Source organism: Dama dama, chromosome 4 (assembly GCF_033118175.1).
Source record: "Dama dama isolate Ldn47 chromosome 4, ASM3311817v1, whole genome shotgun sequence".
Taxonomy (NCBI): domain Eukaryota; kingdom Metazoa; phylum Chordata; class Mammalia; order Artiodactyla; family Cervidae; genus Dama; species Dama dama.
This window is the reverse complement of record NC_083684.1, coordinates 53321446-53334373: the sequence shown is the minus strand read 5'-3', so window position 1 is coordinate 53334373 and position 12928 is coordinate 53321446. Positions and strand designations below refer to the sequence as shown.

Below are 12928 nucleotides of genomic sequence, written 5' to 3'. Positions count from 1 at the left end.
GGTTAGATCTCTGGCCGCTAAGGAAACCATCATGAGAAACAGGGTGAAGAGTGCTGAAAGGTGCCGAGAGCGGACTCCTGGGGCCGTGGGAGCCTCGTGTCATGGCTGTTACCCCTGGACTCCCAGACACCTGCCAGAGCCCCTTCTTCCAAAGCCGGGTCACCTAAGGCCTGAGCCCCCACAAAGAAGGAGGAGGGTCCATTTCAGATCCCCCCAGCCCCGCCTCTTCCCCTGCCAGCTCAGCTTCCTCTCTCTCTGAGGAACTTTCACTTCCTGCTACTTCAGGCCTCCCCTCGGAGAACAGGTAGGGGCCCCCAGGGGACCGAGCAGCTGGCATCATCACCCCCCTCCGCTAGACTGACCCACAGCCTCCCTGTGGTATCAGGCAGCTGCCCCAATCACACCCTGCCCAGCACCCCTCATCTCCTGCCTTTCTCATGGGGCCCAGGCAAGCCTCTGCCTCCCTCTCCCCACCCCTCCTGCCTGCTCTCCCCTAGGCAGGGCACCTGCTTTCTGTCCCCCACTTCCTAACACCCTGGACTTCTGGACAGTGGGCTGATGGATTGGTTTAGCTATTGATTATCCATCCCTTATACCCACCCCAAGAAGAAGGGAAGACCCTGGGAGCAGGGGCCTATTCTGCCCATCACCCTTTCCCCAGGCACCTAATTGTGGTCCTGTACTTCAGTAAATATTTGTTGGATGTATGGGCACATGGATAGATGGATGGAAGGACCTAGGATCCCTGCTCTGGGACTGCTGCAAGGAAAATATTTTAGAATGCCCTCCTTAATTGATAGCCCACCATAGGAAGCTATACTTGGTTAAGAGTTGGGATCCAGTGGCTAGAGGGACAGATGTGTGACAAAGCAAAAAGAATAAATGTCGATCGTAGAATCTAGGTAGTGGGTATATAGATGTTCCCTGTAAAATCATTTCAGTTTTTTTTTTAAATTTGCTTATTTTGGCTGCACTGGGTCTTTGTTTGGGCATGAGGGCTTCTCTTGTTGTGGAGCGTGGTCTACAACTCCGGGGCTCAGTATTTGCAGCAGACATGGGCTTACTCGCTCTGCAGCATGATATCTTGGGCTTCCCTGGTGGCCCAGGAGGTAAAGAGTCTACCTGCAATGTGGGAGACCCACATTCGATCCCTGAGTGGGGAAGATCCCCTGGAGAAGGGAATGGCAACCCACTCCAGTATTCTTGCCTGGGAAATCCCATGGACAGAGGAGGCTTTGGCGGGCGACAGTCTATGGGGTCGCAGAGTCCCACACGACTGAGCGACTAACACTTTCACTTTCATGTGGGGTCTTAGTTCCCAGGCCAGGGATGAAGGCTGAATCCCTGCATTTGAAGGCAGATTCTTAACCACTGGACCACCAGGGAAGTTCCTATTTTAATTTTTTTGTTTGAGATCTCTCATGATAAAACCTTGGGAGAAAATATTTGAAGGCCCCTTTGTGATCAGGGAAGGGAGGAAGAAGAGACATCGTATAACATTTATCACATTTACAGAGTGTCTACAATGGGCAGAGCCCTTTTCCAGGCCCTGGGTTTTGACAATGGTTGTTATTCATCTGGTCCACTTTCATAAGGCTTCACTGGATGTTAAAATATAAAATATTACCCTGTTAATGTTGTTTAGTCACTAAGTCCTGTCCAACTCTTTTGTGATCCTATGGACTGTAGGCTCTTCTGTCCATGGGATTTCCCAGGGAAGAATACTGGAGTGGGGGACTTCCCTGGTGGTCCAGTAGCTAAAACTGCATGCTCCCAACGCAGGCAGCCCATGTTTGATCCCTGGTCAGGGAACTAGATCCTACATGCCACAACTGAAGAACCTGCAGGCTGCAGCAAACATTGAAGATCCCACATACCACAAATAAGACCTGGTGCAGCCAAGTAAATATTTTTTTTAATTAAAAAAAAAAGAATACCAAAGTGGGTTGCCATTTCATTCTCCAGGGGATCAGCCTGACCCAGGTCCATCAAATCCGCTTCTCCTGCATTTGCAGGCAGATTCTTCACAGCTGAGTACCTGGGTTTCCCTAAAAAAATACCTACCACTTGGTAAATAGCTGCCATTTTGAGTCCTCTTCCTTTCCCCCTACATCCCCCTCCCTCTCCCCCTACCGACCTCCCTGCTAGGATCTCCAGATCTCCCCACCACCCAGGAACTGAAGAATTAACAGCTGGCACAGTGAGGGGTCTCAAGTCCATCCTGGTTGGTCAAGGTCTCTGCCATGTGGGTTGTAAATATTTAGAATATTACCCCTGGGCTGGAACAGCCTTGAGACATACTTTCCTCCCTGCCAGAGGCCAGACCATGGCTCCCTGGCCTCCTGCATCCTGAGGATGACGGCCCAGCCAGAGGACAAGGCCTCAGCAGGCCCCACGGACCAGGAGAGGTGAGGGTTGCTGAGGCTGTCTCCACCTCCCTGGATTCAGAAGCCTCTTCCATCCAAGTCCCACCCACCCCCAGACAGGACCCAGAACCCCGTCTCTGACCCTTTGTGCCCGGGCTTCCCCTTCCTGTACCTCTGACCCCATCTCAGTGTCCAACTGCCTTCCTCTGTCCCCTGGTCTCCTGGTCCCTGCCTGTCCCAGACTAATCCCATCACAGGGGAATGGAGCTGGTGAGACCCCCTTAAGGGTCCTTGGGACCCCAGAGCCACTCCTTCGCCTTCAGAGGACATGGGGGGTGTGGCAGATCCCAGAGCTGGATGCCCACAGTGCGAAAGCCCTTCTGGACCTGTGGCCATCAGGGGTAAGTACTCTCCCCTAGGCACCCTCTCGGACCCTCCCCATCACACCCTGAACCAGTTAGGACCCTGCCGGTTGCCAGTGGCAAGCACAACACAAAACCAGGCAAACCGAAACCCTGCTTATTGACTCGCATGACTGAACAGACCAATAAAAGTGAAAGTGTTAGTCGCTCAGTCAAGTCCGACTCTCTGCGACCCCATGGACTGTAACCTGCCAGGCTCCTCTGTCTTTGGGATTTTCCAGGCAAGCATACTGGAGTGCGTAGTCATTCCCTTCTCCAAGGGATCTTCCCAGGGATCGAACTCGGGTCTCCTGCATTATAAGCAGATTCTTTACCATCTGAGCCACCAGGGAAGTGCAAAAAGTCCAGAAGTAAAAGTAAATTTAGGGATGTCTGGATCTTGAACATCAGACTGTATATATATACATATATATATAATTCTCTTCATCCCATTTCTTGGCTTTTTTTTTTTTTTTAACCACACACACAGCTTCTGAGATCTTAATTTTCTGACCAAGGCTTGAACCAATGCCCCCTGCAATGGAAGTGCAGAGTCCTAACACTGGGCCTCCAGGGAATTCCTTGGCTTTGCTTTAAACTTTGGGGAATTCTAAACATTTTGCAATGCAAATAAACACTTGTTCCTCAATATGTTGATAAGTAGGCATTTAGTGTTCTAACATAACCAGAAAGACAGCTGCAGGCTCTAGTTCTGCTCCTCAAATGACATCAAACACATCTCAGCAGTTCTCCTAGATTTCCCTTATGGTCCCCCAGTGGCTGCCCCGGACCCAGGCACATGTGTGCATTCCAAGCAGGAGGAAGGAAGAAAGGAGGCACCAATCGCATTTTTTCCTTTTACCAACAAAAACAAAAGCCTTCACAATTGATTCAGAATATACAGACAAGGCCCAGGTAGCAATAGTTTTTAAAAGTTCACCTGGAAAGGACTCCCTGGCAGTCCAGTGGTTAGGACTCTGAGCTTTCACTACTGAGGGCTCAGGTTTGATCCCTGGTGGAGGAACTAACATCCTACAAGCCGTGCTGTGCAGCCAAAAAGCAAACAAACAAAAAATAAAAGCCCTCCTGGGAGTTACGCAGCCAGAGGTGAGAACCAGTGCCTACACGGATCACTTAACTATCCCTATGGCTGGGCCTGTTAATGCCCTGAACAAAGCTAGAGTTCTGCAAGGAATAGGGAATAGATTTGGATAAAGCAATTCTAGATGGCTGGCCCAAGCACAGGGCCACATCTCACCAGGTTAGCAACCCCAGTGTAAAAAGAGGCCTCTTTCCAAAGAGCTCCTGTGGGAGATTTCCATTGGCTGGGTTTGGTTCACATGCCCATCTCTGAACCAACCACAGTGGTCAGAGAACACTCAATCCTATTGGCTAGGTCAGGTCATGGACCCACCCTTACAGCTCTTGGGAGAGTTAGTCCCACCTGCAGGACCTAGAGTAGAGAGTGGAATAGAGTTTTCTAAAGGAAATTTGGGGTGTGAGACCCAAAATAAAGAAAATGGATACTAGACAGGCAGTAGTAATAGACTTCTGCACAATTCCTCTTCAACCTGACCTTTGTCTCCCTTCCCCCAGAGTTTCCTGGTCATAGGACATGATCCCAGACAGGTCCTGGTGTTGAAGTCAGGACCTTCACCAGGGGAAGTCAACACCTACCAGATCCAGAAGCTTCCTGGAGGTGAGGAGCCTACCCTCAAGTTTCCAGTCCACAACAAATTTATCACCAAGATCAGTCATTTTTCATTGTAAAATATCTACTGAATCTTCCCAGTCCTCTCTACCTCCATCACCCTAATCCTAACCACCATCACCTCTTGCCCAGACAGTTGCAATGGCCACCTCTCTGGTCTCTGTGCTCCCACCCTTTTCTTCCTGCAGTCCATTCTAGACATGGCAGCCAGAGTGGTATTTTCAAACATCAACTAGATGTTATACATTCCTGCCTTAAACCCTGCAAAGGACACGCAAGATCTTTAAAAAAAAAAGAAAGTGAAGTCACTCAGTCGTGTCCAACTCTTTGTGACTCTGTGGACTGTAGCCTACTAGGCTCCTCCGTCCATGGGATTCTCCAGGCAAGAATACTGGGGTGGGTTGCCATTTCCTTCTCCAGGAGATCTTCCCAACCCAGAGATCGAATCCAGGTCTCCCGCATTGCAGGCAGAGGCTTTACCCTCTGAGCCACCAGGGAAGCTCTGAAACATTTTAGATAAACATTAAACTCCTCATGGGACTTCCCTGGTGGTCCAGTGGTTGAGACTCCATGCTTCCAATGCAGGGGGCCCAGGTTCAATCCCTGGTTGAGGAACTAGATCCTGCATACTGCAACTGTTTTCATGCCAAAATGAAGATCCCACAGGCTGCACTTAAGACCCAGTACGGCCAAATAAATAAATATTTAAAAAATAAACTCCTTATCATGGCCTATAAGATTATGATTAGCATTTGCTCACTACTGCCCGTCATTCTCTCTGCTCTAGAGACTGTTTTTTCTGTTCCTTGAGCATGCTAAATGTGTCCCAACTTCAGGGCCTTTGTATTTGTTTTTCCTGTATGAGTGCCCTTCCTTGAATGGCTAGTTTAGTCTCCATCCTTTCGACCTCTATAGAAATGTAATCTTCTTTGACCACCACAGCTAATAATAGCCCTAGTCACTTTCAATCATTCTATTTCATTCCTGGCACTCAATACACTATACACTTATCATTATTTGTTTGCTCATTCATTTTCATCTCCCTCCACTAAAAGGTAAGCTACAGGCAGGCAGTGAATATATCTGCCTTTTGACAAATGTATCTCCAATGCCTGAAAATAAACAGTTATCTTAATAAATATTGCCTAATGAATGAATCATATTTGATGGCATAAGTGGGATGCTAGCATAAGAACACAGGAAAAGAAGGGGACTGCAAGGGCTAGAAATTTTTCTGTTCTGTAGGTTCTTGGGGGAACTGCAGAATTGGGGGAGAGAGAATCCCAGAAAAAAGAACGCTGCTACCCCTCAAGTTTTCTAACTTATTCCTTCTTGCCCTCTTCCCCCTCCACTACCCCAGGTGTGTGTCTGGAATCCTCTAAGCTCTGCATGTCAGATCTGCCGCATCTCCTGGCCTTCCTATCAGCCAGCAGGTACAGGTCATCCATCAAAGGTGCTAAGGAGGATCCTTCCATATGACATCCCACCCACACTGTGGCTGCTGCTTATCTTTTCTCAGGGATGTTTTGCCCAGAACATTGCTCTTGCCCCCTCCTACCCTGGGGCCTGGAGACCAAAACACAGGTGAGACATGATTCTCTAAGGGAGAAAGAGTCCACCTATCCACCTCCTCAGTCCAGGAGGATGGTACCTGGGGGACCAAACTACAGGGTTTGAGGGAGGATAAAGGGGACTGCAGGGGCTTCCCTGGTGGCTCAGATGGTAAAGAATCCACCCACAATGCAGGAGACCTGGGTTCGTTCCCTAGGTTGAGAAGATCCCCTGGAGGAGGACATGACAACCCACTCCAGTATTCTTGCCAGGAGAATCCCCATAGACAGAGGAACTTGGCAGGCTATAGTTCATGGGGTTGCAGGGTTGGACACGACTGAGCAACTAAGCCCACAGCACAAGGGGACCTGAAAAAGTTGAGGGGGGTGGTACTCAACTCCTGGGTCTGAGTGAGGAGGTACCAGGAACTGAATCTCAGTTCCTCCAGTAATGAGGCTGAACACTAAGACTCCACGGCTGGCCCCTTGGACACCTGGAGCACCTCACTTCTGCTGTCCCCCAGATCCTCTGCAGATTGGCAGCATCCAACTCAACACCTCAAGGAGGGTGCTCTTCCTGGTGAACAAGCTCTACGTGGAGACGCACAGAGGATGGGGGATGGAGCAGACCCTGCCAGAGACAACTCCAGGGACTGCGGAGACACATGGTCCAGGTTAGATAAGCAGGACCCAGGGCCCCTGAGGGATGAAGGAGCTGCTGTGCTGTTCTGTGGAACCCAACCCTTTCCTCACATCAGCCCCCAGGAACCCAGCCCCTCACCGTGTCTCCTGGGTGGAAGGTCCACTCAGCCCAGAGGAACACCATCTTAGGCCAGCTCTGGCCAGCCTGGTGGAGGAGAAGGAGGAAGAGGAGGAGGAGGATGACAAAGATGAAGAAGAAGGACCTGAGGATGTGCTCACTCAGCACGTCCGGGCTCTAGCCAGGGCCCGGAGCAGCTACGTGGCCAAGCAGTTCCGAGGTTTCCGGGCGCGCCTCACCTCAGATGCTGCGGGCCCCCACAGGCCTGGGGACCCGGCCACAGAGCTGCTTCAGGACGTCCGGCACCTCCTTACTGACCTCCAGGATCACTTAGCAAAGGATCCCGATGTCAGGGCTGTCTTTGCAAGCAGGGGGCCTGGGGCCCCTCAGAAGGAGGAGGATCTAGGTAAGGGGGAGGACTGAGAGGGAACTGAGGAACACTCTCCAAACCCCCACAGGTTCACATTTGCCATCTCTTGGCCCTACATCGGTGTCCATATCCAACTTCGTTCTCTCCACCTCTGGGCACACCTGTTTCCTTTTCTACTCACACTCCGTGTCCTACATGTAGCAACACCTACTCTGTTCACCGCTGCTCCGTTTCACGCATGTGTGACAGCGCATATTCTCTCTCCCAAGCGGCTGTTCACACCCAGGATCCTTCTTCCACATGCGCTCACACCTACGTGTACACAAGTGGGCGGGCAGAGGCTAGGGAGGGGTGGTGATTAGTGATGGTAGGTCAGTGGAGAGAAAGTGGCATGGGTCAACCTGGCGGCCCTGCCTAACCCCATCTCAACCCCCGCAGGCACCGCAGTGGAGGCGGCCTTGTACCGCGCGGTGCTGGCGCCGCTGAAGCCCGCCCTGTGGAAGCGACTCCGCACGCTGCGCGCCCCAGAGCTGCGGCAACTACGGCGGCGACAGGTAGCCCTGCGGGCGGAGGCGGGGCCTCCGGGAGCCCAGGGGGCGGGGCGTGAGAGGCGAAGCCCCGCCCCCACCCTGCGGAACCGCATTCATGCGCGCTTGGCGCACCTCCACGCGGCCTGCGCCCCGCGCCGCAAGGTGTCGCTCCTGCTGGCGGTGTGCAGTGACGTCTACAAGGGTCTGGCTCGTGGGGAGAACCAAGGTAAAGGATGGATGTGGAGTGACTTGAGGGTTGCGGGAGCCAGGCAGCAGGCGGCTGTGCACACGTCGAGCGGGAGAAGATGGCAAGCTCTACGCAGACCTGGGGAATCGAGTGAGGGTCGTTTGCATATCCAGCAAAGTGGAAGGATAGCCAGCACTCGCGGTCTTGGGGATGGGATGGAAGTTGCCAGCACGTCCCCTCCAACCCCAGAGCCTGTCCTCCCCTCCCTCAGAGCCCTTGGGGGCCGACGCCTTCCTGCCAGCGCTGACAGAGGAACTGATCTGGAGTCCAGACATTGGGGAGACGCAGCTGGACGTAGAGTTTCTCATGGAGCTCCTGGATCCGGACGAACTACGGGGAGAAGGTGAGCCCCCAGGCCCAGAATCCCGGCACCCTCCCCTGCCTGCAGTGGGAGGGAAGGCGGGCAACCTGCGCTGGGGCGGGGGTGGGGAAGGGTGGGGGCGCGGGCTTCCGGGGAGTTGAGATGGCTGCGCTGACCTCCTTTTCTCGCCCCTAGCCGGGTACTACCTGACCACGTGGTTTGGGGCGCTGTACCACATTGCGCACTACGAGCCTGACACGGCCCGCGCGCCCAAGGGGCTCAGCTCTGAGGTCCGGGCCTCCCTGCGCAAGTGGCACCGCAGGCGGACTCTGCACAAACAGAACCCTGCCGGGGACCAGGTGATCACCCCTCCGGACTGCGGGTGGTGGGGAGGGCTGTACCTGTTTCCTTTCTGACCCAGACTCCTGCCTTTCCCCGCAGGCCAAGCTGCCCTTTGAGGAACCGTGGGCGATAGAGATTATGCAAGAGACCAAAGATGGTTAGACATCTCAGACCCTTCTACCCCACACGCAAGATTCAGGAGGCATTTGGGACAGCACCAACTTCTGACCCCTGTTGTTTAGAGGCAGGGGTTTCCAGGAAAAGGAAACAGGTCTGAGGAAAGATCTCTGAACCTTTACATTGGCTGTTCCTGTTTCCTGGAATGCCATTCCCCAATTTCCACCTTGCTCCTTCCTTCCCTTCTTTCAGACCCGTAGGTAGACGTCACCTTCTTAGTGAGGCTCTCTCAGGCACCGCTGTCTAAATCTACAGCTTCTCTGGCTGGATTCTCCCTGGGGTAAACAGGATAATGCCCCTCCCAAGATGTCCACCTGCTAATACCCAAAATCTGTGAATATTTTACCTTAAGTGGTAAAAGGGACTTTGAAAAGTGATAGTGTTAGTCTCTCAGTCATGTCCAACTCTTTGCAACCCCATGAACTGTAGCCCCCCAGGCTCCTCTGTCCATTGGATTTCCCAGGCAAGAATACTGGAGTGGATTGCCATTCCCTTCTCCCAGAGATCTTCCTGACCCAGGGATCGAACCCCGGGTGTCCTACATTGCAGGTGAATTCTTTACCATCAGAGCCGCCAGAGGAGCCCAAAAGGGACTCTACCAATGTGATTAAATTAAGGATCTTGCAATGGGGAGATTATCCTGGATTCAGGTGGGCCCAATGTAATCCCCTTATAAGAGGGAGGCAGGGAGATCAGAGTCAGAGGAAGAGACGTGATGATGCACACAGACGTTGGAGTGATGTGGCTAAGAGCCAAAGAATGTAGGCATCCTCTAGAAGCCGAAAAAGACAAGGAATGGATTTTCCCATGGAATCTCAGAGGGGACTCAGCCTTTGACTTTGTTTTTTAAAACTGAAGTATAGTTAATTTACAATGTTGTGTTAGTTTTAAGAATATTTAAAGAATATATATATATATATATTCTTCAGATTCTTTTCCATTATAGGTTATCATGAGATGCTAAGTACAGTTCTCTGTGCTATGCACTTGGTCCTTGTTTACCTATTTTATATACAGTACTCTTACTCAGTCGCTTCAGTTGTGTCCAACTCTTTGCGACCCCATGGACCTTAGCCTGCCAAGCACCAAGCTCTTCTGTCCATGGGATTCTCCAGGCAAGAATACTGGAGTGGGTATTTTTTAAAATATTTATTTTATTTATTTGGCTGTGTCAGGTCTTAGTTGTGGCATGAGGGGATTTTTAGTTGCAGCATGTGAACTCTTAGTTGCAACATGTGGGATCTAGTTTCCTGACCAGGGATCAAACCCAGGGCCCCTGCATTGGGAGTGCAGTGTTAGCCTCTGGACCACCAGGGAAGTCCCAACATGGTCTTTCTTTTGTGTGTGTGTCTGCGTTTTAATCTCCTCTTCATATAAGGACGTCACTCATGTTGCATCAGAGCCCATCTGTATGACTTCACTTTCACTTAATCACCCCTTAAAAGCCCTTTCTCCAAATATAAGCATACTCTCAGTTCCAGGGCTTAGGACTTCAACACGTAAATTTGGGGAGGGGACACAATTCAGCTTTTTGACGCTCTGTGGGTGGTACCTTGAGGCCCTAAATAACTTGTCCACCAACAACTTTTTTTTTTTTTTTTCTTACCCCATGCTCTCAGCACCTCTCATTGATCCTTGCTGAATCATTGGATTTATTTGTACTATTCTATTCTGTTTATGGCAGTTTTCCACTTCCTGGAGTGAAACGATGTTTCCTGTATAAATAAATGTGTTTAATTTTTTAAAAAGTGAATCAAATTTAAAGAAAATGACTAAGTAGCTAAGTGTATAGATGACACATGGATACGAGGCGAAGTATGGGAAAGTGAAACTAAATGGCTGATGTTTGGAGTATCACTGGTTAATTATGGCTTTGGCTTCACTCTGAAGCTCTGGGCTTCCTACTGGATACCCCCTCTTGGACTCCCAGTCCCATGATGTCCCAAACTGGCCACAGCATCTCCCAGAAACCCATTCCTCCTTCTAGTCCGCGTCTCAGGGTGCCCCATGATCCCCAGGTCCTTAGACCGGAGCCCAGGCCTCACCCAGGACCCTTCCTCTCCTCCCTCTTTCCCCCACTTCCTCCCCTTCCACAGCTCCATCCTGGTCCAGCCCCAGCCTCCCCCTGCCTCCTGGCTCCCAGTCCTGGGAATCCTGTCCCATGCCCTCCAAGTGGCACCCAGAGGAAATTTTAAAAACAGATCAGAGGTCTACCTCTCAGGCCAAAAATTAGGTTTGCAAGAAACACAATTTTATTTTTTTCTTCTTTGATGTCTAAGTCGAGCCCGCCTCCCACCATGTTGGGAAGAAATTTTAACCTGAGAGGAAATTGTAATTTGTTTGTTTAATACCATAAGCCTCCCACTTCCCCCTGGTTCATCCTAGGGCCTAGTCACAGAAGTCAGCTGGAGACAATCCACCCTCTTGACCTTGAGGCCTCTTCTCATCCTGCAGTTCCACCATTTGCCCAGGTCACATGGCCCAGCTCACTCCAGGTGAAGGCCTGAATGCTGCCCAGGGCCCTCGAAGCCCACAAGTTCCCATAGGACCTGCCAGACTCTCATCTCCTCCCACTCGCCCCCTTATTCACCTGCTCCAGCCTCACCTCCTCATTGCTCCCCACACCTGCCAGGTGTCCACCCAGCCCAGGGCCTTTGCTGGACTTTCCTCTGCCTGTGTTGCAGGAGAGGGAGGAGCAAGAGAATGGTCACATCCCAGGTCTTGATGGGGTAGGCTGCCAAGGATTCAGGATGGGCTGCCAAGTTATGGTCCATGGCTTCGGGCAGAAAAGAATTTAAGAGCAAGCCGTGGTAAAATGAAAGCAACTTTATTTAGAGAGAAACACATTCCACAAGCAGAATGAGGGTCATCTCAGAAAGTGAGAGCAATCCTGGGAAATACACATTCCATAGACAGGATGTGTGTCATCTCAGGTGAGAGAGGCTCTGGGGTATGGGGGGGGGGGCGGGGTGTTAGTTTTTATAGGCTGGGTAATTTCATATGCTAATGAGCAAACAGTATTCTAGCTATTTGGGGGAAGGGGCAGGGATTTCCAGGAATTGGGCCACCACCGCCCACTTTTTGGCCTTTTATGGTCAGCCTTGGAACTGTCAAGGTGCCTGTGGGTGTGTCATTTCACATATGCTAATGTATTACAGTGAGCATATAATAAGGCTCAAAGTTTGTTGTTGTGGTGGTGGTTGTTTAGTCATTCAACTTGTCCAACTCTTGCAGTCCCATGGATGGGACTGCCAGGCTCCTCTGTCCATGGGATTTCCCAGGCAAGAATACTGGAGCTGGTTGCCATTTCCTTCTCCAGGGGATCTTCCCCATCCAGAGATCGAACTCTCATCTCTGCATCATCTTCTCTATGACTTCTCAAAAAGTGCAGCCTCCCTTCCTGTTTTATTTTTAATCTTGTTAGGGAACCATTGACCACCTCCCTTGGCCAGGCATGATGATAACCACTTGCCTGAGGTGTCTCACAAACAGGAGGTCCTGATAAAAAAAAAAAAACACAGTGCTGTCACCGAAAAGTAACCAGGAGAATTCAGGAGGAGCCAAAAGGAGGGAGGACACGCCAGCCCATTGTATGTCTTGTAGAAAAGCTAACTCAGAAGAATTTGGGAGGGGCCAAAAGGAGGAGGGAGGAGATGCTGTGTCCTGCCAACCTCCCAGAATCTTCCTCGCTGGAATCCATCTTGGTTGAAAGATGCACACGCCACCAGGAAGGACCCGGAGTCAGAATGATTGGCCAGAGACAATCTGGAAACTAATCCCATCACCATAAAACCTGAGAGTGCAAGCCATGTGGCAGAGCAGCTCTCCTGGGTTCCCTTAACCTGCTGCTCTCCACCTGGGCGCCCCTTCCCAATAAAGTCTCTTGCTTTGTCAGCAAGGGTGTCTGACAGCAAGGCTCCTCAAACAATTCATTTCTGAGTGTTAGAAAAGAGTCCTCACTCAGACCCTTCTCCACATGGAGAAGTCAATTCTGATTCCAAGTTGAAACTGTTTCTCTGACTTGGTTTCCACTGCTTTTACTATTATGATCAACCATAATGGCCTGCCTCACAGAATCCTGCCCCTCTGCCTGACTATTAAAGTGCCTTTGTTCAGAACCCTGTCCACCTGTAGATGGCAGGAAGGAAGAAATTAACATATCTCCCTGAGGTT

The 12928-nt window shown here is 50.9% G+C and overlaps 1 protein-coding gene across 6 annotated transcripts; it reads left to right on the top strand.

Moving 5' to 3' along the window:
- The first annotated feature begins 237 nt into the window (after positions 1 to 237).
- On the top strand, positions 238 to 10367 carry RINL (Ras and Rab interactor like). 6 transcript variants are annotated; one of them, XM_061139233.1, is made up of 12 exons: positions 238 to 304; positions 2317 to 2408; positions 2608 to 2767; positions 4364 to 4466; positions 5839 to 5911; positions 5998 to 6062; positions 6553 to 6702; positions 6787 to 7194; positions 7597 to 7914; positions 8147 to 8278; positions 8432 to 8595; positions 8678 to 10367. In XM_061139233.1, exons 2-12 carry the CDS (start codon positions 2356 to 2358, stop codon positions 8738 to 8740), a joined length of 1689 nt encoding a protein of 562 aa, XP_060995216.1. In that variant the 5' UTR covers positions 238 to 304; positions 2317 to 2355; the 3' UTR covers positions 8741 to 10367. The 6 variants fall into 6 exon arrangements, with proteins under 6 accessions (XP_060995216.1, XP_060995219.1, XP_060995221.1 ...); XM_061139238.1 differs by having other exon boundaries at positions 265 to 304; positions 2624 to 2767; XM_061139237.1 differs by lacking the exon at positions 238 to 304 and adding an exon at positions 2149 to 2224.
- The last annotated feature ends 2561 nt before the right edge of the window (positions 10368 to 12928 follow it).

What these genes read in the sequence shown, in the direction of transcription:
- RINL (XM_061139233.1), top strand. Translation starts at nt 2,356, where the DNA reads ATGACGGCCCAGCCAGAGGACAAGGCCTCAGCAGGCCCCACGGACCAG. An exon ending in TCAGAAGGAGGAGGATCTAG is followed by an intron (nt 7,195 to 7,596) that starts GTAAGGGGGAGG and finishes CAACCCCCGCAG; the next exon opens with GCACCGCAGTGGAGGCGGCC. An exon ending in AGAACCCTGCCGGGGACCAG is followed by an intron (nt 8,596 to 8,677) that starts GTGATCACCCCT and finishes CTTTCCCCGCAG; the next exon opens with GCCAAGCTGCCCTTTGAGGA.